The 25,636-nt window shown below is 41.7% G+C and overlaps 1 protein-coding gene across 2 annotated transcripts in view; it reads right to left on the reverse strand.

The window, feature by feature from the left end:
- Positions 1-5,582: 5,582 nt before the first annotated feature.
- pth3r (parathyroid hormone 3 receptor) overlaps positions 5,583-25,636 on the reverse strand; it is a 61,919-nt gene continuing 41,865 nt past the window's right edge. The window contains exons 7-13 of one of the 2 annotated variants that reach the window (XM_014158628.3): positions 23,604-23,757; positions 18,886-18,946; positions 18,733-18,799; positions 18,340-18,434; positions 17,741-17,882; positions 16,330-16,371; positions 5,583-9,081 (exon numbers count right to left, since the gene is read on the reverse strand). In XM_014158628.3, the coding sequence (XP_014014103.1) occupies positions 8,554-9,081; positions 16,330-16,371; positions 17,741-17,882; positions 18,340-18,434; positions 18,733-18,799; positions 18,886-18,946; positions 23,604-23,757 (1,089 nt within the window). In that variant the 3' untranslated portion in view covers positions 5,583-8,553. The remainder of the gene's footprint in view (positions 9,082-16,329; positions 16,372-17,740; positions 17,883-18,339; positions 18,435-18,732; positions 18,800-18,885; positions 18,947-23,603; positions 23,758-25,636) is intronic. The other variant, XM_014158629.3, reaches the window with a different exon arrangement.

The following is a 25,636-nucleotide window of genomic DNA, read 5'->3' on the forward strand; positions in this document are numbered from 1 at the left end:
CATGTTCCTGAGTGGCCTAGTTACAGTATTGACTTAAATCCACTTCAAAATCTATGGCAAGACATGACAATGGCTGTCTAACAATGATCAACAACCAACTTGACAGAGCTTGAAGAGTTTTTGAAAGAATGTGCAAATATTGTACAATCCAGGTGTGCAAAGCTCTTAGAGACTCACCCAGAAAGACTCAGGAGCCATAATCACTGCCAAAGATGCTTCTACAAAGTATTGACTGAGGGGTGTAAATACTTACAGTATGTAAATTAGATATTTCTTTATTTCATAAAAAAAAATGTGCAAACATTTCTAAAAACATGTTTTCACTTTGTCATTATGGGGTATTGTGTGTAAATGGGGCAGCAGGGTGGCAGGGTAGCCTAGTGGTTAGAGCGTTGGGCTAGTAACCGAAAGGTTGCAAGTTTGAATCCCCGAGCTGACAAGGTAGAAATCTGTCGTTCTGCCCCTGAACAAAGCAGTTAACCCACTGTTCCTAGGCCGTTATTGAAAATAAGAATTTGTTCTTAACTGACTTGCCTAGTTAAATAAAGCTACAAAAAAAAGAATTTAAATGGGTGAGAAGAAACACAACAAAAAGTGGAATACGTCAAGGGTTAAGAATACTTTCTGAAGGCACTGTATATGTATTGTCTATTTATTGTTGAATTGAAACAATAGCTGTTGATGACTTTGCAAATCATCAAGTCAACTCAATCATCAAGTTTGCAGACGACACAACCATAGTAGGCCTGATTACCAACAATGACGAGACAGCCTACAGGAAGGAGGTGAGAGACAGAAAATAATATCTCCCTCAACGTCAACAAAACAAAGGAGCTGATCGTGGACTTCAGGAAAAAGCAGAGGGAGAACGCCCCTATCCACATTGATGGGACCGCAGTGAAGAAGGTGGAAATCTTCAAATTCCTCAGCATACACATCACTGACGATCTGAAATGGTCCACCCACACAGACAGTGTGGTGAAGAAAGGCGCAACAGCGCCTCTTCAACCTCAGGAGGCTGAAGTAATTTGGCTTGGCCCCTAAGACCCTCACAAACTTTTACAGATGCACAATTGAGAGCATCCTGTCAGGCTGTATCACCGCCTGGTACGGCAACTGCACTGACCGCAACCGCAGGCCTCTCCAGAGGGTGGTGCGGTCTGACAAACACACCACCGGGGGCACACTGCCTGCCTTACAGGAAGTAAGGCGATTTTAGCATGGTGGGATAAAAATAAATAAAAGTGGGATGCATGCCAGCAAAGCCACTGCACAACACAACATTAAACAATACATTCATTCCACTATAACGGTGACAAACGGTGCCCACAAACTATTAGGACCTACATAAAGCTGTCCCAACACCAGAGTCCCAACAGCAGTCCCAACACCTTACCACTGCTACACCTGGCTCTCACCGGAGTCTTGTCTGGCAGCAAAACAGCTCATTCAGCCTCATTTACTGCCTCTTAAAAAAACATAGCTGATATGGCTGACTTGCTGAAACAAATGTGGTTTTAACTGACAATTGACATGTACAAACTATGGCATAAGGGGATGACAAGCAGATAAGAGGCAATCCGTAACTTCGATTAAGACATTAATGAGCGAGCTAGGACGGACGTAGTAAATATAACTATTTGTTCAGCACTTTTGAAGTGTACAGCGACAGAATTCAGACATGGGCTGTTCTTACAGTGTTCTCCCTGTACACCAATTCAGAACCGTAGGATAAATAAAGGGGACATATAAGTAGACAATGAAAGCTCTTTCAATATTCGATGATTACATTTCTCAAAAACAGGTTATAGGCTACATGTGCACCACCAAGTCAAAACAGTAGGTGAAATTAAGAGGTGAAAATAGACCAAATTATTAGGGTGAGACACATGGGCTCCTAACAGCTTACTACACAACATACAATTAGTATATCCTTTCTTAGCTACAGTATACATATCTCCCAGGCATATTACATAATTTATGCAGCAGCATACAGACATTGTTGGACTCTCCTTGTTGTGCTGTGCTCACTTGAACAGGAAGGTGGCGCGGCGGTCCTTCGTGGGCAAATTTTATCATCAAACTTTGTCAGTCTGGAATTCTCTGGATTTATGGTGCTTTCAAGACAACTGGGAACATGGAAAAAAAGTTGAATCCTGATGACGTCAGTGATCTTCAGGTCGCAGCTCTAGAAAGAGGCCTGAGTTCCTGATTTACAAATCTCAATAAGATGAAAGTTCAAAATGTATTTTCCTAGTCGTAGCTCGTTTTTCCAGAGTTCCAAGTTGTCTTGAACTCACTGAAGTCAGATTTTGCAGTTCTGAGTTAACAGCTGTTTTGAGCATGGCATAAATCATGCTTCATTGACAGCAGGGCCAATGTTGAATGTTTATAATTTAAAACTAGGAAAAGAGACCATTAATCTTAGACTTGGGACAGCACAGCCACTCCACTGAATAGCCGGCTAATGATTGCTTTACAATGCTTGCAGTTACCCACTGATTCCTTCCAAACCACTCATTGTTGAATTTACGATTTCCAACTTGTTGTGTAATGTTTATGTCCAATGGCCGATGAGCACCAATACGTTTTATCTATAATTTCTCTTCGTTATTTCTCTTCATATGACAAGGATCAAAAAGGATTTGCCAGTAGATTGTCGACTTGATTCATTATGATGACTGCCGTATATACATAGACATGGAATCACTGGTCACTTTAATAATGGAACACTAGTCACTTTAATAATGTTTACATACTGTACAGTATATAATGTATTCTATTCTACTGTATTTTAGTCAATACCACTCCGACATTGCTCATCCTAATATTTATATATTTCTTCATTACATTATTTTACTTTTAGATTTGTGTATTGTTGTGAATTGTTAAATATTACTGCACTGTTGGAGCTAGGAACACAAGCATTTCACTACACCCGCAATAGCATTTACTAAATATGTGTGACCAAATAAATGTTATGTTATTTGAAATAGTATCATTGATGATACATGACTCATAAAGTATGGGTTACATTTAATTTGCTCTTATGAACCTACCCTTTGGAATGACTTTGATAGCAACAGTGAATATATTTTGTTATTAAGAGACCTCTTAAAACCCTGGATGGCAGACCAAATTAAAAGCTGTAGATAGATCAACTCTCCAGTAGGAGGTGCTGCCCAGCCTTTAGTTTTTTTTCTGATAGTGGACATAACGTTGAAGATCTGACGTTGTTTCAAAGGTACAAATTCAACATTTTATGCAAGGTTGGTCTATGCTGAAAATTGGTTACATGGATGACATAATCCCAGTGGTGGAAAAAGTACCCACTTGTCATACTTGAGTATAGTTTTTTTCCAACTGCTTACACACAAAATCTTTTCATGTCACACGATTTTTGAAACCTCTCACTCAAAGTGCAAAACTACACACCAAATATCCAAAACCATAAGCTATTTCTCAGCCTTTGACTCAGTTGTCAATTGCATAAAACACTTTTTTCAAAACACTACACACAATTCTCTACCTAAAACACAAAAATCTAACAGGAAGTGACTTGCTTTCCTTTTCCAAACACAACCAATCAAAATGCTACACTTATTCACCAGGTCACACACACAATAGGACAGAGGGCAATTACCAATGTCCCTGGACAGCGTGGGGGTAATATAACTATGTGTGCTGCCATCACTCAAAACAGGGTCCTGCATCACAATGCCACACTGGGTCCGTACAACACCGGCCATATGCTCACTTTTCTGGATGCAATTTACACAATGCTTGTCCCTGATCCAGATCAGGAGCCTGCTAGATTTGTGGTTTTATGGGACAATGTTAGTTTTCACCGGGCTGTTCTGGTCCAAAACTGGTTTGCCACTCATCCACAATTTGTAGTTTTGTACCTACCCCCATATTCACCTTTTCTAAATCCCATATAGGAATTCTTCTCAGCCTGGCGCTGGAAAGTGTATGATCGCCAACCCTATGTCCGCATGCCGCTTCTCCAGGCAATGGAGGACGCATGTGGGGACATGCGAATACTTTTGGGTGTCAGGGAAAATGTATGGAGTAAAAAGTACATTCTTTTCTTTAGGAATCCAGTGACGTAAAAGTAAAAAGTAAAGTAAAGTACAGATACCCACCAAAAATTACTTAAGTAGTACTTTCAAGTTTGTTTCCTTAAGTACTTTACACCGCTGCTTAATCCTATGGTTGAAATTTCACCCTCAAAACAACAGTTGATTACTTTTTTCAAATCCACTATATTTTACAAGTAGATTCCACGTCACAATACATTGACAGATTGCGTTGAAACAACGTTGATTCAACTAGTTTGTGCCCGGTGTGTGTGTGTGTGAGTGTGTGAGTGTGTGTGTGTGTGTGTGTGTAAGGTTAGCATTGGGCATGGTAGTTGTCACTCACACACATTATGCAATATATAGTATTTTCTATGCTCCTATGATGCCCAGACTGTGTAATTGTTATTGTAATTGTAAGATGCAAGGCTCCCTTGCAAAAGAGACCTTGGTCGGTCTCAATGGGACCTTCTGAAATTCAGCCCAAGTCAGAACCTTCAGGAGACAAGCAAGGGAGGGTCAGCTCTCCTCAACCGATCATCCCACCCTCCTCCACCCCCTACATCAGACAGCTGAGTCCAGCCTGGAAAAGACAACACAGAAGATCCAAGGGAGGAAAAATCACAAAGTCTCACTTTTCTTGCACATCAGAGCAACTGTTCAGGAGCCGCACTTTCCGATTGCCAATTGAAAAAAAAAGGTGTTGCTGTTCTGACACCTCAGTGTACATTGGAACGTTTCAGTGGCAACTAATTGCAATGTCTGGCTACTTGAAGGGGCACCTTTCTTGCCCACCTAAAGTTGTAGCAGTGGCTCTGAAATCTTCAGTTCAGGTCCATTTGTCTACAACAACAACAAAAATGTCTATCAATCTGTCTCTCTAATGCATGTCTGTCTAACGCACCTTAATGCATGTCTTCCCTCATCTGCTCCATTCAGCCCTTTAACCACCCATTCACCATTTATCCATTCCTCCAACCCCCCATCCCATCCATCCATCCCTTCAACCATTTACTTACTCACTCTAATAAAGGACACAGAAAGTCTCTGGGCCATCTGTAACAGTACCTAACCTGTGGGAATAAGAAGTTATTTTAAGAAAGCCTCTTTTCTCTCTTTTTGACTTCTCTTTTGAGGCAGCAGGACTGAAAATGCTCTAGGGCTACTTGTGCACATAATCTGTGCAGACACTGGCCCCTGTTTGCCCAAGCCTGGCCTGGCATGCCTTGGTATGGAGTTAGACAGTGGAGTGAAAACACATTCAGCAATGTGCAGCGGTGGAAAAACTACACAATTGTCAAAAGGAAAGATACCTTTAATAGAAAATGACTCAAGTAAAAGTCATCCAGTAAAATGTCACTTGAGTAAAAAATCTAAAGGTATTTGGTTTTAAGTATACTTACGTATCGAAAGTAAATGTAATTGCTAAAATATACTTAAGTATCAAAAGTAAAAGTATAAATCATTTCACATTCCTTATATTAAGCAAACCAGACGGCACGATTTTCTTGTTTTTTAAATTTATGGATAGCCAGGGGCTCACTCCAACAGACATCACTTACAAATGAAGCATTTTTGTGTTTAGTAAGTCCACCAGATCAGAGGCAGTAGGGATGACCAGGGATGTTCTCGTGATAAATATGTGAATTGGACCATTTTCTTCTCCAGCTAAGTATTCGAAATGTAACGAGTACTTTTGGGTCTCAGGAAAAATGTATGGAGTAAAAAGTACATTATTTTCTTTAGGAATGTAGTGGAGTAAATAGTCATGTAAAGTACAGATACCCCAAAAAACTACTTAAGTAGTACTTTAAAGTATTTTTACATAAGTACTTCACAACACTAGAAATGTGGCACTTTTATCTTCTCCAAAACGTTGTAGTGCCCATCCCCAATACCCCTTGACAAGCCTCTCTATTTGCTCAAAAGGTGAACAAGACTGAAGAGGAAAAATGCAGTTCTATGGAGTAAGAGTTTGACAATGCATGGTTTATGTTATCAATACCACAATATACCGTACATAATCTGTCAACACTTTTCCCCCAAGATAAACAATGAAAAGAGTTGTTACAAAAGGGTGAGTGATCTTTAAGGCTTGAAATATACAATTCTTCGTTTGATTCTTTTTAAATTACAATACAAACCTGACTGCCTAATATAGCCAATTACATACAGTGCATTCGGAAAGTATTCAGACCCCTTCACTTCTTCCATATTTTGTTACGTTACAGCCTTATTCTAAAATGAAAAAATAAATAAAACATCTCACAATCTATAAGCAATACCACATTATGACAAAGTGAAAATAGTTATTTTGTAATTTTTGAAAATGTATTAATAATAAAAAGCAGAAATACCTTCTTTACATAAGTATTCAGACCCTTTGCTATGAGACTCAAAGTCCTTGAGATGTTTCTACAACTTGATTGGAGTCCACCTGTGAAAAATTCAATTGATTGGACATGATTTGGAAAAGCACACGCCTGTCTATATAAGGTCCCACAGTTGATAGTGCATCTCAGAGCATAAACCAAGACATGAGGTCAAAGGAATTGTCTGAAGGAATTGGCCTCAGTAATTGTCCGCCCTGCCAAACTGAGCAATCGGGGGGGGAAAGGGCCTTGGTCATTGAGGTGACAAATAACCCGATGGTTAATCTGACAGCGCTCCAGAGTTCCTTTGTGGAGATGGGAGAACCTTCCAGAATGACAACCATCTATGCAGCACTCCACCAATCAGGATTTTATGGTAGGGTGGCGAGATGGAAGCCACTCCTCAGTAAAAGGCACATGACAGCCTGCTTGGAGTTTGCCAAAAGGCACCTAAAGGACTCTCAGACCATGAGAAACAAGATTCTCTGGTCTAATGAAACCAAGATTGAAGTCTTTGGCCTGAATGCCAAGTGTCACATCTGGAGGAAACCTGCCACCATCCCTACAGTGAAGTATGGTGGTGGTAGCATCATGCTGAGGGGATGTTTCAGCAGCAGGGACTGGGAGTCTAGTCAGGATCGAGGGAAAGATGAACAGAGCCTTGATGAAAACCTGCTCCAGAGCACTCAGGACCTCACACTGGAGTGAAGGTTCACCTTCAAACAGGACAACAACCCTAAGCAAACAGCCAAGACAACGCAGGAGTGGCTTCAGGACAAGTCTCTGAATGTCCTTGAGTGGCCCAGCCAGAGCCCGGACTTGAACCCAATCAAGCATCTCTGGAGAACTGAAAATAGCTGTGCAGCAACTGTCCCCACCCAACCTGACAGAGCTTGAGAGGATCTGCAGAGAAGAATGGGAGAAACTCCCCAAATACAGGTGTGCCAAACTTGTAGCGTCATACCCAAAATATTCAAGGCTGTAATCGCTGCCAAAGCTGCTTCAACAAAGTACTGAGTAAAGGGTCTGAATACTTATGTACAGTAAATGTGATATTTACGTTGGTTTTATTTTTAATACATTTGCAAAAATTGAAAACCTGAAAACCTGTTTTTGCTTTGTCATTATCGGGTATTGTGTGTAGATTGATAAATAAATAAAAACTATTTAATACATTTTAGAATAAGGCTGTAACGTAACAAAATGTGTAAAAAGAGAAGGGGTCTGAATACTTACCGAATGCACTGTACATATCAAGTGTGCTATCACTATCCAAAATAACAATTTCTTTACATCTGTGCTTCCTGTGTGAAGCTAAGGTAAATCCTGAGCTGATATTTTACTGTTTTAGACATGTGTTTTTGTTATTTTATTAATCTATTATTGTTTTATGGTAAAGTGTATTGGGATTTTAAATGCACTAGTTTTGCTCGTTGGGCGATGGGCCCCAGGTAAGGATATCATCAAATGCAGCCTACTGCTGCTTATTCATCGCTGTAAAACACTTAATTTCCACGTTTTTCTCAGATAAAAATTACATCTCACTACAATAGACAAATAGTGCATGAATTGTTATGCAGACAGAGAAGAGATCAGAGAAAACAGACAAGCAGACAGACAGGCAAATATAAAAGGAAAAACAATAGTCTGTCTAACGATGATACAAAGCAGAAGATATCAAATGCACCTGACAAACAAATATGGCACGTGTACAAAGGCATGCAGGACTCCACATTCCATAATTGGTGCAGCAACTCACTAGTCATTGGTTTCTTTATTACAACCACTGATAAATTACATCACCAATCATGCTAAAAGTACATGTTATTTATTCATGATCAATGGATCAATGTTCCATTGGTAATCGTGTCATTAGACCAGTTTACACACAATGATTCTTTAACCCCAACTAAATGTACGTAGTAGCTAAGTCTTCAGACATCAGTCAATCAAACAAGGGATTCAGGGGAGATTCAAATAGGTCATTGGAGATCACTTGAATGGAGCCTTGATATGGATCCATGGCAGGAATCTGGATAAGTAAAGCTATCTGATACAGTGCTGCTCTCACTGTTAGACACCATAGATCTGACAGTTCCAGTTCACAAGATGGTCTCTAGTTCCTTTAGAGACAAAGAGCAGCAGGGGTCCTCATCTCCCAACCGCTGGGGCACAGAGACTGCAGTCTCTGTCTTGGCTCCACCACCACCCACTTGGATCCCCTCGTTAGCAGCCCTGGGGTGCCTGGGAAAGGCACCAACACCGGCCCCAGCTCCAGCCCCCACCCCGGGCCTCCAAATGACCAGTTTCTGCCTCGGGGTCTCCGTGTTGCTGGGCACATAACCTGGCAGGTTGGTGAGGGGATGGAAGGTGGAGGTGAGGCGTGGCTGCCTGCTTCCCCCTCCCACGTTGCTTCCCCCAGCTCCTCCCACCCCAGATGCCCCTCCCCCATTCAGGGACATTCCTCTGGGATTGGCCACAGTCAGACTCACGCTGTGGGTGGTGGTGTGTGACATCATACCGCCGTAGTAGCAGCTGCCCCCGCCCCCACTGCTGGTCACCCGGGTCTTCTGTTTGAGGTCCAGGGCCAGGCTCCGCCGTAGCCATGCCTTCTTTACCTCCGCCTGCACCTGGGAAGACAGGAATTAAAGTGGAACTGACAGTGTTTTAGCAACATTAAATCTTATAAAAATCTGTTACATTTTCTGACAAGCGAGCACTTAGATATGCTCGTTTTCATAAATTCATAGAATGTTTGGGAATGACAGAGTAAGGCATTTGTGAAAATTCTATAGTAATAAACAGTGAGAAAGCGGCCGTGTGTTTGGACAATTAATAGACACTGCTGTAAATATAACCTAATAAAAACATCGGTCTCATCCAGGACCGGAGTCTATGCAGACCGGTGTGCCATAACCAATCAGAGCTACAGTAGCCCTTTATGCAAAAAAGCTATTTGCCACACGGGCCTGCCATCATTCACTTTGAACTGGACTGTGTGTTTACAGGCAGTAGTAACAGCACGACTTTAGATTATTAGAATGCATTCGGCAAAAGCCACAAAAATATGTAAATATCAGGGGAGTCCTCTTACATTTGGGAACTTTACAGTCCTATTGATCAAACCATGATAAGGTAGGCTCTCTCTCCCTCAGTTATGCACATCAACAACAAGATCAACAACTAATAGCAAGAGCAAGATGAGCTAAAATCTAACGACGGAACATTAGATAAACCCTCTCAAAAATGTTCAGCTAGTTGGCTATCAAAATTGCACTGATTAACAATGGGGAATAGTAGCTTGCCCGTCCTTCTGCCGCTTGCCTGCCAATGCATGCTTGTCCCAACCCACGTTTTGACAACTGAATGGGAACTTGCCTGACCGCCCATTTGATCGATGCCAAATACATTTGATTGACAACTAAGTGTGTGTTTGTAAATTCCCTTCAGTGTGTCAGAGGGCGCTCTGGGTCGTTCGTAAATTCAGAGCATTGTCAAATAGTCTGTTCGTAAATTCAGAGCGTTTAGCTCTCCGAGCGTTCAGACTGCACAATTAAGTGATAATGCCCGAGAAGCCGGTGTTTGGAGGATATATTGGCACAGGTGTTGTTAGGCCCGAGACGAAACACCGGCTTCGAGGGCATTATCGCTTTTATACAACGGGTTACCAACATATTCAAATAATAATTGACATATTTTCATTAAAAACTTCATTTTGTTGAATTTATTCATACTATTTCATCCTTCCACAAGATATAGTTCCGACACAAATCTAGGATTGCTACCCAAGCCGGCTGGTCGTTCGTTCTATCGGTTCGGTTGCCAGAGACGTGACCCAGTCGTTCAGTCTTTTTGTTCTGTATCTACGGACGCGACGCAGTCATTCATTCTACATGTCCATTGCCATACTTGCTGTCAACATTCTTATCCCTTGATTGCTAGGTAGCCAACTTCGGCTAACTTACAGTCACGTCAAACAGTGCAGCCAGAATAACAACAGTAGCTGCATTTATTTAGATACATCCATAACAATGAGCTAAAGATGCACGATTTCGCCTGGCATAAAAAATGTGCACTCTCATCAGGACACTGTTGTTCAGAGGAGCTAGCCAACAACACAGCTAAAACAATCACTTCAAACTGAAGCTGGAATGACTGCAAACTAGCTGCACTTCGTTTCTTTTTACCTTTTTTCAATTGACATTTCTTTGTATATATCTATACAAATTATGGCAGCTGATTCATGATTTCGACTGGCTGAGAAATGCTGCCTGCCTGTCTCGTCCCGACTCCCGACACGTTCATTACTATGGGACAGCTGGAGATCGAATTCGAATTTGAAAATATTGAAACAATGTTGTAAATGTCAGACAGACAGACAACAAGGTTAATACAAATCTCTGCTGTTGAAAACGAAATGTTTGTCTAAAAGAAATGTGAGATAATGTGTAGTTGCATTTTATAGAGGAGATCAAGTTTATAAATTGCCTGGCTGGGCTGATGAGACAGTGGATTGAGCAGTCAGATGGAACAGAGTAAATAGGCATTTTAACATCATAGATTTAACCAGTGGTAACATGTGGAATAGGCACCGACAGGAATGCGGTTTTAACCAATCAGCAATCAGGATTAGAACCACCCGTTGTATAACGCACTATTGACACTGGACAGTTAATCTGAGCGTTCCTCACAATGGCAGTCAAGCACACAAAGTTGGGTAGCTTGCTAACTACTTCTGGACACAAATGATAGAAGAACTCACACACAGGAGGCTGGTGGCACCTTAATTGGGTAGAACGGGCTCATGATAATGACTGGAGCGGAATCAGTGGAATGGTATCAAATACGTCAAACACATGGTTTCCAGGTGTTTGATACCTTTCCATTTGCTCCGTTACGGCCATTATTATGAGCCGTTCTCCCCACGGTAGCCTCCACTGACCATTTACTCACCCTAGCAGGGCTGGTTAGGCTGTTTATATGTTATCTAGTGTGTTAGTGACCAACTGTGCTGCTGGCAACAATTTAATTACTTTTTTGGCAGACGTTTACTGACACCGGTCATATTCAATGGGTGTTGTGCTTTCGTTTGTAAATTCATTAGTTATTCTGCGCACCAGAGTGAATTTACGTATGCAAGAGATATGCTAACTGGATAATTTAAGTTCAGCAAAGCTAGCTAGCTAGCAAAGTGATTCACATTTATTGCTAGCTAACCAAATGGCAACATGTGGAACAACATGTGGAAAAAGAAAAGAGGTCTTATGACACAATGACATTCCCAAGCCATAAAACTGCTTAACAATTAATCAAATGGCCACCGGACTATTTACATTGACACCCCCCCTCCATTGGTTTTGTACACTGCTGCTACTCGCTGTTTATTATCTATGCATAGTCACTTCACCCCTACCTACATGTACAAATTACCTCAACTAACCTGTACCCCTGCACAATTATTCAGTACCGGTACCTCCTGTATATAGCCTCGTTATTGTTTTTTTATTGTGTTACTTTTTATTATTTTTTACTTTAGTTTATTTGGTAAATATTTTCTCAACTCTTCTTGAACTGCACTGTTGGTTAAGGGCTTGTATTTGGCGCATGTGACAAATAAAGTTTGATTTGATTTGATTCGATTAGTTACATTCATCCGTTTTTGTACAAAATATTGAGTCATTGAAACTGAAACAGTGCATCACGAATGAAGGAGGCAGCAAATAATGTACCAGGCCAGCTGTGCTTCAATGAACTGCATCCATCTACAGTGACAGCCTTATTCTAAAATGGATTGAATTGTTTGTTTTCCTCATCAATCTACACACAATACCTCATAATGACAAAGCAAAAACAGTTTGAGAATTTTTTTCTAATTTATAAAAAATAAATAAACTGAAATATCACATTTACATAAGTATTCAGACCCTTTACTCAGTACTTTGTGGAAGCACCTTCGGCAGCGATTACAGCCTCGAGTCATCTTGGGTATGACGCTACAAGCTTGGCACGCCTGTATTTGAGGAGTTTCTCACATTCTTCTCTGCAGATCCTCTCAAGCTCTGTCAGGTTGGATGGGGAGCGTCGCTGCACAGATATTTTCAGTTCTCTCCAGAGATGATCGATCAGGTTCAAGTCCGGGCTCTGGCTGGGCCACTCAAGGACATTCAGAGACTTGTTCCGAAGCCACTCCTGCATTGTCTTGGCTGTGTGATTAGGGTCGTTGTCCTTTTGGAAGGTGAACTTTTGCCCCAGTCTGAGGTCCTGATCGCTCTGGAGCAGATTTTAATCGAGGATCTCTCTGTACTTTGCTCCATTCATCTTTCCCTCGATCTTGACTAGTATCCCAGTCCCTGCCGCTGAAAAACATCCCCACAGCATGATGTTGCCACCACCATGCTTCACCGTAGGGATGGTGCCAGGTTTCCTCCAGACGTGACGCTTGGCATTCAGGCCATAGAGTTCAATCTTCATTTCATCAGACCAGAGAATCTTGTTTCACATGGTCAGAGTCATTTCGGTGCCTTTTGGCAAACTCCAAGCCGGGCTGTCATGTGCCTTTTACTGAGGAGTGGGTTTTGTCTAGCCACTCTAGCATAAAGGCCTGATTGGTGGAGTGATGCAGAGAAGGTTTTCCTTCTGTAAGGTTCTCCCATCTCCACAGAGGCACTCTGGAGCTCTGTCAGAGTAACCATTGGGTTGTTGGTCACCTCCCTGACCAAGGCACTTCTCCCCCAATTGCTCAGTTTGCAGCTCTAGGAAAAGTTTGTGGTTCCTAACTTCTTCCATTTAGGAATGATGGAGGCCACTGTGTTCTTGGGGAACCTCAATGCTGGGGAAATTCTTTGGTACCCTTTCCCAGATCTGTGCCTCGACACAATCCTGTCTTGGAGCTCTACAGACAATTCCTTCGACCTCATGGCTTGATTTTTGTTCTGACATGCACTGTCAACTGCGGGACATTAATAGACAGTGTGTCTTTCCAAATCATGTCCAATTAATTGAATTTACCACAGGTGGACTCCAATCAAGTTGTAGAAAATCACAAGGATGATCAATGGAAACAGGATGCACATGAGCTCAATTTCGATTCTCATTGCAAAGGGTCTGAATTGTTATGTAAAGAAGGTATTTCATTTTTTTATTCTTAATACATTTGCAAATATTTCTAAAAACCTGTTTTCGCTTTGTCATTATGGGGTATTGTGTGTAGATTGATGAGGAAATGTATGTAATCAATTTTAGAATAAGGCTGTAATGTAACAACATGTGGAAAAAGAAAAGAGGTCTTAATACTTTCCGAATGCACTGTATTCTGCCAACAATGTTTGCAAGGAGCCTTACATATGAAACAGCCTACAAGGCAGCATCCTGATTCATCAGCCTGTGAGCATTCCAGGAATAGAGCTCACCCACTCCATGCGCGCAAAAAGGTTATTTATCTCGAAATTGGTTCACAAATTTGTTTTCATCCTTGTTACTGAGAATTTCTCCTTTGCCAAGATAATCCATACACCTGACAGGTGTGGCATATCAAAAAGCTGATTTAACAGCATGATCATTACACAGGTGCACCTTGTGCTGGGTACAATAAAAAGTCACTCAAATTTGCAGTTTTGTCACAGGACACAATGCCACAGATATCTCGTTTTGAGGGAGCGTGCAATTGGCATGATGATGGCAGGAATGTCCACCAGAGCTGTTGCCAGATAATTTAATGTTCATGTTCATCTACCGTAAGCCGCCTTCAACATCATTTTAGAGAATTTGGCAATATGTCCAACCGACCTACAACTGCAGACCACGTGTATTGTGTCATGTGGGAAAGAGGTTTTCTGATGCCAACATTGTGAACAGAGTGCCCCATATTGGCAGTGGGGCTATGATATGGGCAGGCATAAGCTATGGAAAACAAACACAATTGCCTTTTATCGATGGCAATTTGAATGCAGAGAGATACTGTGATGGGATCCTGAAGCCATTTTATCTGCCACCATCACCTCATGTTTCAGCATGATAATGCACGGCCCCATGTGGCAAGGATCTTTACACAATTCCTGGAAGCTGAAAATGTCCCAGTTCGTCCATGGCCTGCATACTCACCAGACATGTCACCCATTGAGGATGTTTGGGATGCTCCGGATTGACGTGTACAACAGTGTGTTCCAGTTCCTGCCAATATCCAGCAACTTCGCACAGCCATTGAAGAGGAGTGGGACAACATTCCACAGGCCAGAATCAACAGCCTGATCCACTCTATGCGAAGGAGATATGTCGTGCTGCATGAGGAAAATGGTGGTCACACCAGATACTGACTGGTTTTCTGATCCACGCCCCCACTTTTTTTAAAGGCATACTATATATACAGAAACGTATGTGGATAGCCCTTTAAATGAATGGATTTGGCTATTTCAGCTGCACCCATTGCTGACAGGTGTATAAAATTTAGCACACAGCCATGCAATCTCCATAGACAAACATTGGCAGTAGAATGGCCTTAGTGAAGAGCTCAGTGACTTTCAATGTGGCACCGTCATAGGATGCCACCTTTCCAACAAGTCAGTTCATCAAATTTCTGCTCTGCTACAGCTGCCCCAGTCAATTGTAAGTACTGTTGTTGTGAAGTGGAAAAGTCTAGGAGTAACAATGGCTCAACCAAGAAGTGGTAGGCCACACAAGCTCACAGAACGAGATTGCTGAGTCCTGATGCATGTACTGCGTACACATCGTTTGTCCTTGGTTGAAACAATCACTACCGAGTTCCAAACTGCCTCTGGAAGACACTTCAGCACAATAACTGTTCGTTGGGAGCTGTTTTTCATGGTTCGGGCTAGGATCCTTAGTTCCAGTGAAGGGAAATCTTAACGCTACAGCATACAATGACATTCGAGAGACGATTCTATGCTTCCAACCTTGTGACAACAGTTTGGGGAAGGCCCTTTCCTGTTTCATCATAACAATGCCCCAGTGCACAAAGCGATGCAGAAATGGTTTGTCGAGATTGGTGTGGAAGGACTTGACTGGTCTGTACAGAGCCCTGACCTCAACCCCATCGAACACCTTTGGGATGAATTGGAATGCCAACTGCGTGCCAGGCCTAATCGTCCAACATCAGTGCCGGACCTCACTAATGCTCTTGTGGCTGAATGGAAGGGAGTCTCTGGAGCAATATTCCAACAGCTAGTGGAAAGCCTTTCCAAAAGAGTGGAGGCTGCTAAAGCAGCAAAGGGGGGACCAACTCCATATTAATGCCCCTGATTTTGGAATGAGATGTTCGACGAGCAGGTGTCCACATACTTTTGGTCACGTAGAGTATCTGTGACCAACAGATGCATATCTGCATTTCCAGTCATGTGAAATCCATAGATTAGGGCCCAATTTATTTATTTAAATTTACTTATGTCCTTATATGAACTGTAACTCAGTAAAATCTTGGAAATTGTCACATGTTGCGTTTATATATTTGTTTAGGATATTTATACACAGTTATGCACGCTAACAACCAGCATAGGTAACAAGCTACTTAGCTAACTAGCTAGCTCACAAGTCTAGCCAAGTTAGCTGCGTTATTCCTTGCACGCGATTGACTGTAGTCTTTGGGGCACACAGCCAGGGAGACAATTGCCAGTCAAGCATTGTTCAGGGCTTAAAACATCAACGCAGCCACAGCGCTCCTTGATTAAGTGATTATTGTGCATCTGAACAAATCATTAGATGATGTGTGTAACTTTTGATTATATCTTCATCTCGACAAAACAATTGTTGTTATGTAGTGATTATGAGATAAGTCGTGACATAACGAGGGAAAATTATTTTTTATTCATATGTCCTCTCTGGACTTCCGTAGATATGCAAAATGAGGTAGGTTGTTCTGCATTTACCTCCCCATTGCAGAAACAGTAGATGAATGCCACAAAGAATCCCTGAAAGGATAAAAGGGAAAAAGCCCAAGTTTAGATAAAGGAAATAGATTTAGTGCTGTTCGACATTTATGAACAGGACTTAGGACAGATTTTTAGGATATAACATAAATCTGTCATCAATAGTCATCAACAGATGATGGACAATAGCCTGCATAAGATTAGCCTTTTTTCGTCATGAGTTTTGTACTGGAGGCAGCTCTGCAGAGTGGTGTCTAGCTAACACAGCCACAAAAAAAAGACACACTGCTAACCATAATGCCTAACCCTAACCCTTCTTAGGGCTAGGCCCTTTTTTTTCTCAATTTCCGCCTGAATGACATGCCCAAAGTAAACTGCCTGTTCCTCAGGCCCTGAAGCTAACATATGCATATAATTGGTACCATTGGAAAGAAAACACTTTGAAGTTTGAAGAAATGTTAAAATAATGTAGGAGAGAGAATATAACACAATAGATATGGTAGAAGAAAATCCAAAGAAAAACCAAGCAGAATTATTTTTTTGAGAGACCATCCTCTTGGAATGGCAAGTATAAGGTCATATTGAATATTAGCTCCCTGGATGCAATTCCTATGGATTCCACAGGGTGTCAGCAGTCTATGTTCAAGGTTTCAGGCTTGTAACTTCAAAGACGAATACGAAATATCAGTTTTAGTACAGGAACACAGTCTTGGAAATTCGTGTTTGCGTGTGAGAGACCACTGTAGCTCAGTTGGTAGAGCATGGCGCTTGCAACGCCAGGGTTGTGGGTTCGATTCCCACGGGGGGCCAGTATTTAAAATATGTAATAAAATGTATGCACTCTACTGTAAGCTGCTCTGGATAAGAGCATCTGCTAAATGACTAAAATATCAATGTAAAAAATGTGTGCCATGAAGACAGGACGCACCTGCTAAAATCGGTTACCTATTGAACATACTTCTTTCCATAAGAAATATTATAGTTTGATTACATTTTAGGGTATCTGAGGAGTAAATAGAAACATATTTTGACTTGTTGAAATAAAGATTACATTTTCGGATTCCTTTCTCTGCATGTTGAACGAGTGGATTACTCAAATCGATGGTGCCAACTAAACAGACTTTTTGGGATATAAAGAAGGATTTTATCTAACAAAACGACACTACATGTTATAGCTGGAACCCTTTGGATGACAATCCCAAAATTAAATAAAGACCAAAAATCAAATGTTTTTTTTTATGAATTTTTACAATATAGCCAATTGTTACTTTTCAGCTGGCCTATCTATGGGGAAATCACTCAGTTCTGCCTCCAGGACAAGACTCGTGAAAATAAACATCAACCTGCGATCAAAACACTAGAAAAATTATGTTTTTCTCTCAGGGAGTATTTGCCCTTTGGGGTGTCTGACCTGGGAAGAGTTGAAGAACATCTCGTAGTGCATCTGCACCTGCCACAACAGGCCCGTAACCTCAGTGTAGGGTAGAGCCATAAACACCATATAGTGCACTCCAAACAAGGGCATCAGGACAAGGGTGGATTTCAACAGCTTCCTGTGGACAGTAGCAGACACAATTTTACAGATAATATTATAGCAGTGAAGATGCTATTTATCTATGTTTGAATAGTGGCCTTGATTTAGAGAAACATGAAGCTATGTAAGACAACTTAGGATTTATCATCAAGATACAGCCATTGTATGGTGATTTCTGATTTCAAATTATATTTTTCAAAACACAAATTTACAGTCACATGTCATGCAATCAGGAAAAACTAGCCTAGGCTGTATCGCAAGTGAAGAAATTGTGGGTTGTATCATATGCATAAAGCATGTATCCATTAATTTATCCATGCTATTACTAGTACTGTTTATTACATTACTAGTGCATTACTAGTTTATTACTAGTTTATTGTCAGTCTTTTACTGTTTATTACAAGTGCATTACCAGTTTATTACTAGTCTATTGTCAGTCTTTTACTGTTTATTATTAGTCTAATGCAGCCCCTCACCTGTACTGCTGACGGGGGTCCAGTTTGCCTGTGTTGGTCTCCCACAGCTTAGAGGCCAACACTCGGATGATGTTGAGGAACAAGAAGAAGTTCACCTGTAGGAAGAGTTAGAAATAGATGTAAGGTGTCCATATTAAGACAGCCTCAGAGTCACAAGGAGTTGGTGTAACAGTCACTCTGACTTCGGACACCGTATTCATGGTATAAAGTTGGAGATCAGCGGAAAGCGGAGACGTCCAATAAATAGTACCTTTCAGCTTTTGAGTTTATTTGGATTGTGTCAAATAAAATGTTTGATGTGAAATCAAGGATGCTATCAAACCATAAAAAAGGGACAAGAGACCAGTGCTTGTGAAGTGGATGAGTCTAGGTGAAAAGGAAATATTTGCTTACTACAATGGCTGCAAGAATTGGGACTTGATAGATCCACTTCAGATTTCCCGCACTGATGTCCCAGCACCTGCAAATGTGTGTAGAATAGCTACTGTTAAGTGTGATTATTCACTTCAATGTGATGTACACACAATTATGTATAAAGGGACTCACTGAGTGTCTGCCAATGATGCTCGCGCACTGACCCAAATGGACACAAACACCGCAGGGACACCTATGAGAGAGGGAGGCAAAGCGGTAGGAGGGTGAAATAGATTAATGTTGAATAATGTTGAATTCCCATCTGTGCTATCTTACATACACAACAAAGATGTCTTTCCAGGGGGTCTTTTCCAATGGCGGAAAAAGTACCCAATTGTCATACTTGAGTAAAAGGAAAGACACTTTAAAAGAAAATGACTCAAGTAAAAGTAAATGTCACCCAGTAAAATCCTACCTGTGTAAAAGTCTAAAAGTATTGTTATAAATATACTTAAGTATTAAAAGTAAATGGAATTGATAAAATATACTTAAGTATCAAAAGTAAAAATTATTTAAAATTCCTTATATTAAACAAACCAGACGGCACCATTTTCTTTGTTTTGTTTAATTTACGGATAGCGAGACATAATTTGCAAACAAAGCATGTGTTTAGTGAGCCCACCAGATATTTTTGTTATTTTTTAATTTAACTAAGCAACAGATCAGAGGCATTAGAGATGGCAAGGGATGTTCTCTTGATAGGTGTATGAATTAGACTATTTTCCTGTCCTGCTAAGCATTCAAAATGTAACAAGTACTTTTGGGTGTCAGGGAAAATGTGTGAAGTAAAAAGTACATAATTGTCTTTAGGAATGTAGTGAAGTAAAAGTAAAAGTTGTCAAAATATGAACAGTAAAGTTCAGTACAGATACCTAAAAAAACTACTTAAGTAGTACTTTGAAGTATTTTTTACTCAAGTACTTTACACCTCTGGTCTTTTCCTACAGGTGCACTACTCACATAATCTGATCTCACAACACATGGAGGAGTGTTTAAAGGGGCAATCTGTGGCTGCTTTTAAACCCTTTTTTGGATTTTTAGATTAATGATATATACCCAGTGGCGACCAGTCATTCAGGGCAGTTGTTTTGAGCTCCACATTTTTAGCATTAACATGCTTTGCATGTTCTTTTGGCATTAATACATGTCACATATCAGTTTACAAACAATGTAAAATAATATATACTGCTCAAAAAAATAAAGGGAACACTTAAAAAACACATCCTAGATCTGAATGAAAGAAATAATCTTATTAAATACTTTTTTCTTTACATAGTTGAATGTGCTGACAACAAAATCACACAAAAATAATCAATGGAAATCCAATTTATCAACCCATGGAGGTCTGGATTTGGAGTCGCACTGAAAATTAAAGTGGAAACACTACATTACTTTGATGTAATGTCCTTAAAACAAGTCAAAATGAGGCTCAGTAGTGTGTGTGGCCTCCACGTGCCTGTATGACCTCCCTACAACGCCTGGGCATGCTCCTGATGAGGTGGCGGATGGTCTCCTGAGGGATCTCCTCCCAGACCTGGACTAAAGCATCCGCCAACTCCTGGACAGTCTGTGGTGCAACGTGGCGTTGGTGGATGGAGCGAGACATGATGTCCCAGATGTGCTCAATTGGATTCAGGTCTGGGGAACGCGCGGGCCAGTCCATAGCATCAATGCCTTCCTCTTGCAGGAACTGCTGACACACTCCAGCCACATGAGGTCTAGCATTGTCTTGCATTAGGAGGAACCCAGGGCCAACCGCACCAGCATATGGTCTCACAAGGGGTCTGAAGATCTCATCTCGGTACCTAATGGCAGTCAGGCTACCTCTGGCGAGCACATGGAGGGCTGTGCGGCCCCCCAAAGAAATGCCACCCCACACCATGACTGACCCACCGCCAAACCGGTCATGCTGGAGGATGTTGCAGGCAGCAGAATGTTCTCCACGGCGTCTCCAGACTCTGTCACGTCTGTCACGTGCTCAGTGTGAACCTGCTTTCATCTGTGAAGAGCACAGGGCGCCAGTGGCGAATTTGCCAATCTTGGTGTTCTCTGGCAAATGCCAAACGTCCTGCACGGTGTTGGGCTGTAAGCACAACCCCCACCTGTGGACGTTGGGCCCTCATACCACCCTCATGGAGTCTGTTTCTGACCGTTTGAGCAGACACATGCACATTTGTGGCCTGCTGGAGGTCATTTTGCAGGGCTCTGGCAGTGCTTCTCCTGCTCCTCCTTGCACAAAGGCGGAGGTAGCGGTCCTGCTGCTGGGTTGTTGCCCTCCTACGGCCTCCTCCACGTCTCCTGATGTACTGGCCTGTCTCCTGGTAGCGCCTCCATGCTCTGGACACTACGCTGACAGACACAGCAAACCTTCTTGCCATAGCTCGCATTGATGTGCCATCCTGGATGAGCTGCACTACCTGAGCCACTTGTGTGGGTTGTAGACTCCGTCTCATGCTACCACTAGAGTGAAAGCACCGCCAGCATTCAAAAGTGACCAAAACATCAGCCAGGAAGCATAGGAACTGAGAAGTGGTCTGTGGTCCCAACCTGCAGAACCACTCCTTTATTGGGGGTGTCTTGCTAATTGCCTATAATTTCCACCTGTTGTCTATTCCATTTGCACAACAGCATACAAAATTTATTGTCAATCAGTGTTGCTTCCTAAGTGGACAGTTTGATTTCACAGAAGTGTGATTGACTTGGAGTTACATTGTGTTGTTTAAGTGTTCCCTTTATTTTTTTGAGCAGTGTATATCATTGAGTTAATAAAGCTGCATACAAACAGGGTCTCTTTTTTGTTTTCTTGAGTAAGCCGGCTCCAAAATGCAGGCGTTTCAGCCTAGCGCAATGCTTTCTGTGGTGGTGGGGCAAGCCAGCAGAAAATACAGAGCATTGCGCTGTGATTGGCTCAGTGTTCTGTCACTCATGGGGACTTTACTTCACTGCCAAGTGGAAGAGCAGACCTTGAAAATTCTAGCCCTTCGGCTGCTGCCATAGAAGTGCCCATCCAAGAAGGCTCAAGGTCATTGGCCACAGATAAAATGATGTCAAATCACGTTATATGTACAGTAGCTTTGATTGGACTGATCATGTCAACATCATACTTTCACAATCTTAGCTAGCAGTCATCATCATGAATCAAGTCGACAATCTACTGGCAAATCCTTTTTAATCCTTGTCATATGAAGAGAAATAATGGAGAAATTATAGATAAAACATATCGGTGCTCATCGGCCATTGGACAAACATTTCACAACAAGTTGGAAATCGCAAATTCAACAATGAGTGGTTTGGAAGGAATCAGTGACAGTGGCTCTGTGGTCCCAAATCTGGGATTAAGGGGTTATTTTCCAAGTTTAAAAGGATAAGCATCCAACATTGGCCATGCTGTCAATGAAGCATGACAGCATGGCACAAAACAACTGTTAACTCGAATGACTGCCACGCCACCTTCCTGTTCAAGTGAGCCGAGCACAACAATGTGAGTCCAAAAATATATTGTTTGCTGCTTCATAAATTATGTAATATGCCAGGGAGATATGTATACTGTAACTAAGAAAGTAATGCTAAGTGTATGTTGTGTAGTAAGCTGTTAGTAGCCCATGTGCCTCACCCTAATAATTTGGTCTATTTACCCCTCTTAATTTCGCCTACTGTTCTGACTGTTCTACTGTAGTCTATAACCTGTTTTAGAGAAATGTAATCATCAAATATTGTAAGAGCTTTCATTGTCTGCTTATATGCCCCCTTTACTTATCCTACGGTTCTAACTTGGTGTACAGGGAGAGCACTGTAAGAACGGCACATGTTCTGAATTCTGTTGTTGTACATTTCAGAAGTGCTAAACAAATAGTTATATTGACCAATGTAACAGTCCTAGCTCGGTCATTGTCTTAATCGAAATTATGGATTGCCTCTTATCCGCTTGTCGTTCCCTTATGCCATAGTTTGTACATCTCAACTGTCATTAGAAACCACATTTGTTTAAGCAAGTCAGCCATATCAGCTATGTTTTTTTAAAAGACAGTAAATGAGGCTGAATGAACTGTTTTGCTGCCAGACAAGGCTCCGCTGATAGCCAGGTGTAGCAGTGGTAAGATGTTGGGACAGCTTTATGTAGACCCTAACAGTTTGTGGGCACCGTTTGCCACTGTTATAGTGCAATTAATGTGTTGTGTTGTGTAGTGGTTTTGCTGGCATGCATTCGACGGTTTTTATTTTTTGCCCCACCAACATTTATATGCTAAAATCGCCACTGTATATACCCATTGATTCTTGAAGAATATCACTAATAAATGTTTTGTAAACAATGTAAATGTGAACAAACACTGTATTGCCTCAAAACATGATTAAAACTATCATTTTGAAATCATGGACGGCCAGTCCTTAGTATGGCCTGTCCTTGCAGCCTTAGCTCTGTCTATGATTTTGAGAGTGGTTACATTTCTCCAGCCCCATCCCCAGCTGTTTAATAAAACAGTGATGGGGTGCACGCTTTGTTATTGTTTTATACTGCAGATTGCCACTTTAACGCCTCAGGAACCCAATTCATACGATATATCAATCTTCTGAAATGGCTGCAAAAAAGACAACTTGAAACGTCAATGGGCTGAATCACTGGTCTACACGCTTAGAAAAAAAGGTACCATAAAACCTTAAAGGATTCTTTGGCTATCCCTGGAGAACCATTTTTTGGTTCCATAGTAGAACCCTTTTTGGTTCTAGAACCTTTTTAGGTTCAAGGTAAAACCGTTTCATCATAAAGATTTTTTTTAGGGTACCTCGTTAGGTGAAATGGTCCTACCTGGAACCAGAAAGTTGTATCCTGCAGGGTGTGTAGAAAAACTCACCCCAGCCGATGATGGTGAGTGCCCACAGGTAGTTCTTGTCTGAGAGGAAGGCCATGAAGATGAGGCTGTGCAGGTACAGTCCCTCCACCAGGATCCAGTAGTGATTGGTCGCCAGGAAATACAGGAAGAGAGTAACGGCCACCTTACAGCCCACCTATAGGGTGCCAGAGAGAAGAGAGGTGTCATGTTCATATTGTTAATAAGAGACCTGGGACATTCAACATATCATCAGATAATGGTTCAAATGGATCAATGGGTTAGAGCAGGTGGGGCAAACTATCTGTAGCTTAAACTAGATATAAAGTATGTCAAAATTATAATGGACCTATATATTTTCCAATAACGGCCCTTTTTCTGGCCCCCTGGGATAGAGCACGGTGTAAGGAACATCGAATTGTGGGATTGAATCCCGCATGGGCCACATATACTGAATGTTTGTGTCACTGTCAATGTTGACATTTCCGTAATTAACTTTGGATAAAATCATCTGCTAAATGAATATCTTATTTTTACTTGACATTTTCAGAGACATCAAGACTTGGGAGGAGTTTCATCACAGGGCCTATCACCAAGGGCAACTGAACACAAAAACCAACATCTCTAGTTGAAAACTGTGTCGTCGATATTGGTCAGAAACATTTATTTACAGTGCCAAAACTGACAAAGTGTAAGTAGGATAAGGTTGGTCATAAAGTCAATATATTCCAAAACAGAGTTTTGTGAGATTAGTGTAACTGAGATCGCAATGACTTACATGAGGGCTGGGTCTTGATTTTGATCATTCCCACTTGCCCACTAACACAGGATGGTAACGCCTAGGGAGAATTGTCATGCACGGAGTTTGCACACTATCCAATCGTACGGCAGAACCTACAGACAGTGAGACAGACCTGCCCACATTACGCAGCACCTCAGACTTGTTTACATAAGACAACACATTGCCAATGTTATGTTAAAAGAACACTTGGTCCCTAAGCCCTTGATGGAGTGGCCACTGCTGATGTGTTTGATAGTGATCACTCAAGTCTACCACTGTTTTGGAAAAATGAGCATTGAGACAATGCGCATCCCAACTGCCACTTGTCAATATTTCTAAATTCAAAACCTATTGGCGAGCATCCAATTTGGATATAAATGCCCTCAGATTAAAGCTGAAAGTCTGCACTTTCAGCTCATATTCATTATTTAATTTCAACTCCAATATGCTGTGGTTGACAGCTAAAATAATAATAACTTGGTCAATGTCCAAATATTTTTGGACCTGACTGTATACAGGGGGTACCGGTACCAAGTCAATGTGCGGGGGTACAGGTTAGTCGAGGTAATTTGTACATGTAGTTAAGGGTAAAGTGACTACGCGTAGATAATAAACAGCAAGTAGCAGCAGTGTAAAAAACAAAGGGGGGGGGTCAATGCAAATAGTCTGGGTAGCCATTTGATTAAATGTTCAGCAGTCTTATGGCTTGGGGGTAGAATGTGTTAAGGAGCCATTTGGACCTAGACTTGGCACTCTGGTACCGCTTGCCGTGCTGTAGCAGAGAAAACAGTCTTCGACTTGGGTGACTGGAGTCTGACAATTTCTTGGGCCTTCCTCTGACACCGCCTAGTATATAGGTCCTGGATGGCAGGAAGCTTGGCCCCAGTGATGTACTGGGCTGTACGCACTACCCTCTGTAGCGCCTTACAGTCGGATGCCAAGCAGTTGCCATACCAGGTGGTGATGCAACCAGTCAGGATGCTCTCGATGATGCAACTTTTTTAGGATCTGGGGACCCATGCCAAATCTTTTCAGTCTCCTGAAGGGAAAAGGTGTTGTCGTGCCCTCTTCAAGACATTCTTGGTGTGTTTTGACCATGATAGTTTGTTGGTGATGTGGACACCAAGGAACTTGAAACTGTCACCCGCTCCACTATAGCCCCGTCAATGTGAATGGGGGCGTGTTCGGCCCTCCTTTTCCTGTAGTCCATGATCATATCCTTTGTCTTGCTCATGTTGAGGGAGAGGTTGTTGTCCTGGCACCACACATAAAAGGC

Source organism: Salmo salar, chromosome 19 (genome assembly GCF_965601325.2).
Source record: "Salmo salar chromosome 19, fSalSal1, whole genome shotgun sequence".
Classification (NCBI taxonomy): Eukaryota; Metazoa; Chordata; class Actinopteri; order Salmoniformes; family Salmonidae; genus Salmo; species Salmo salar.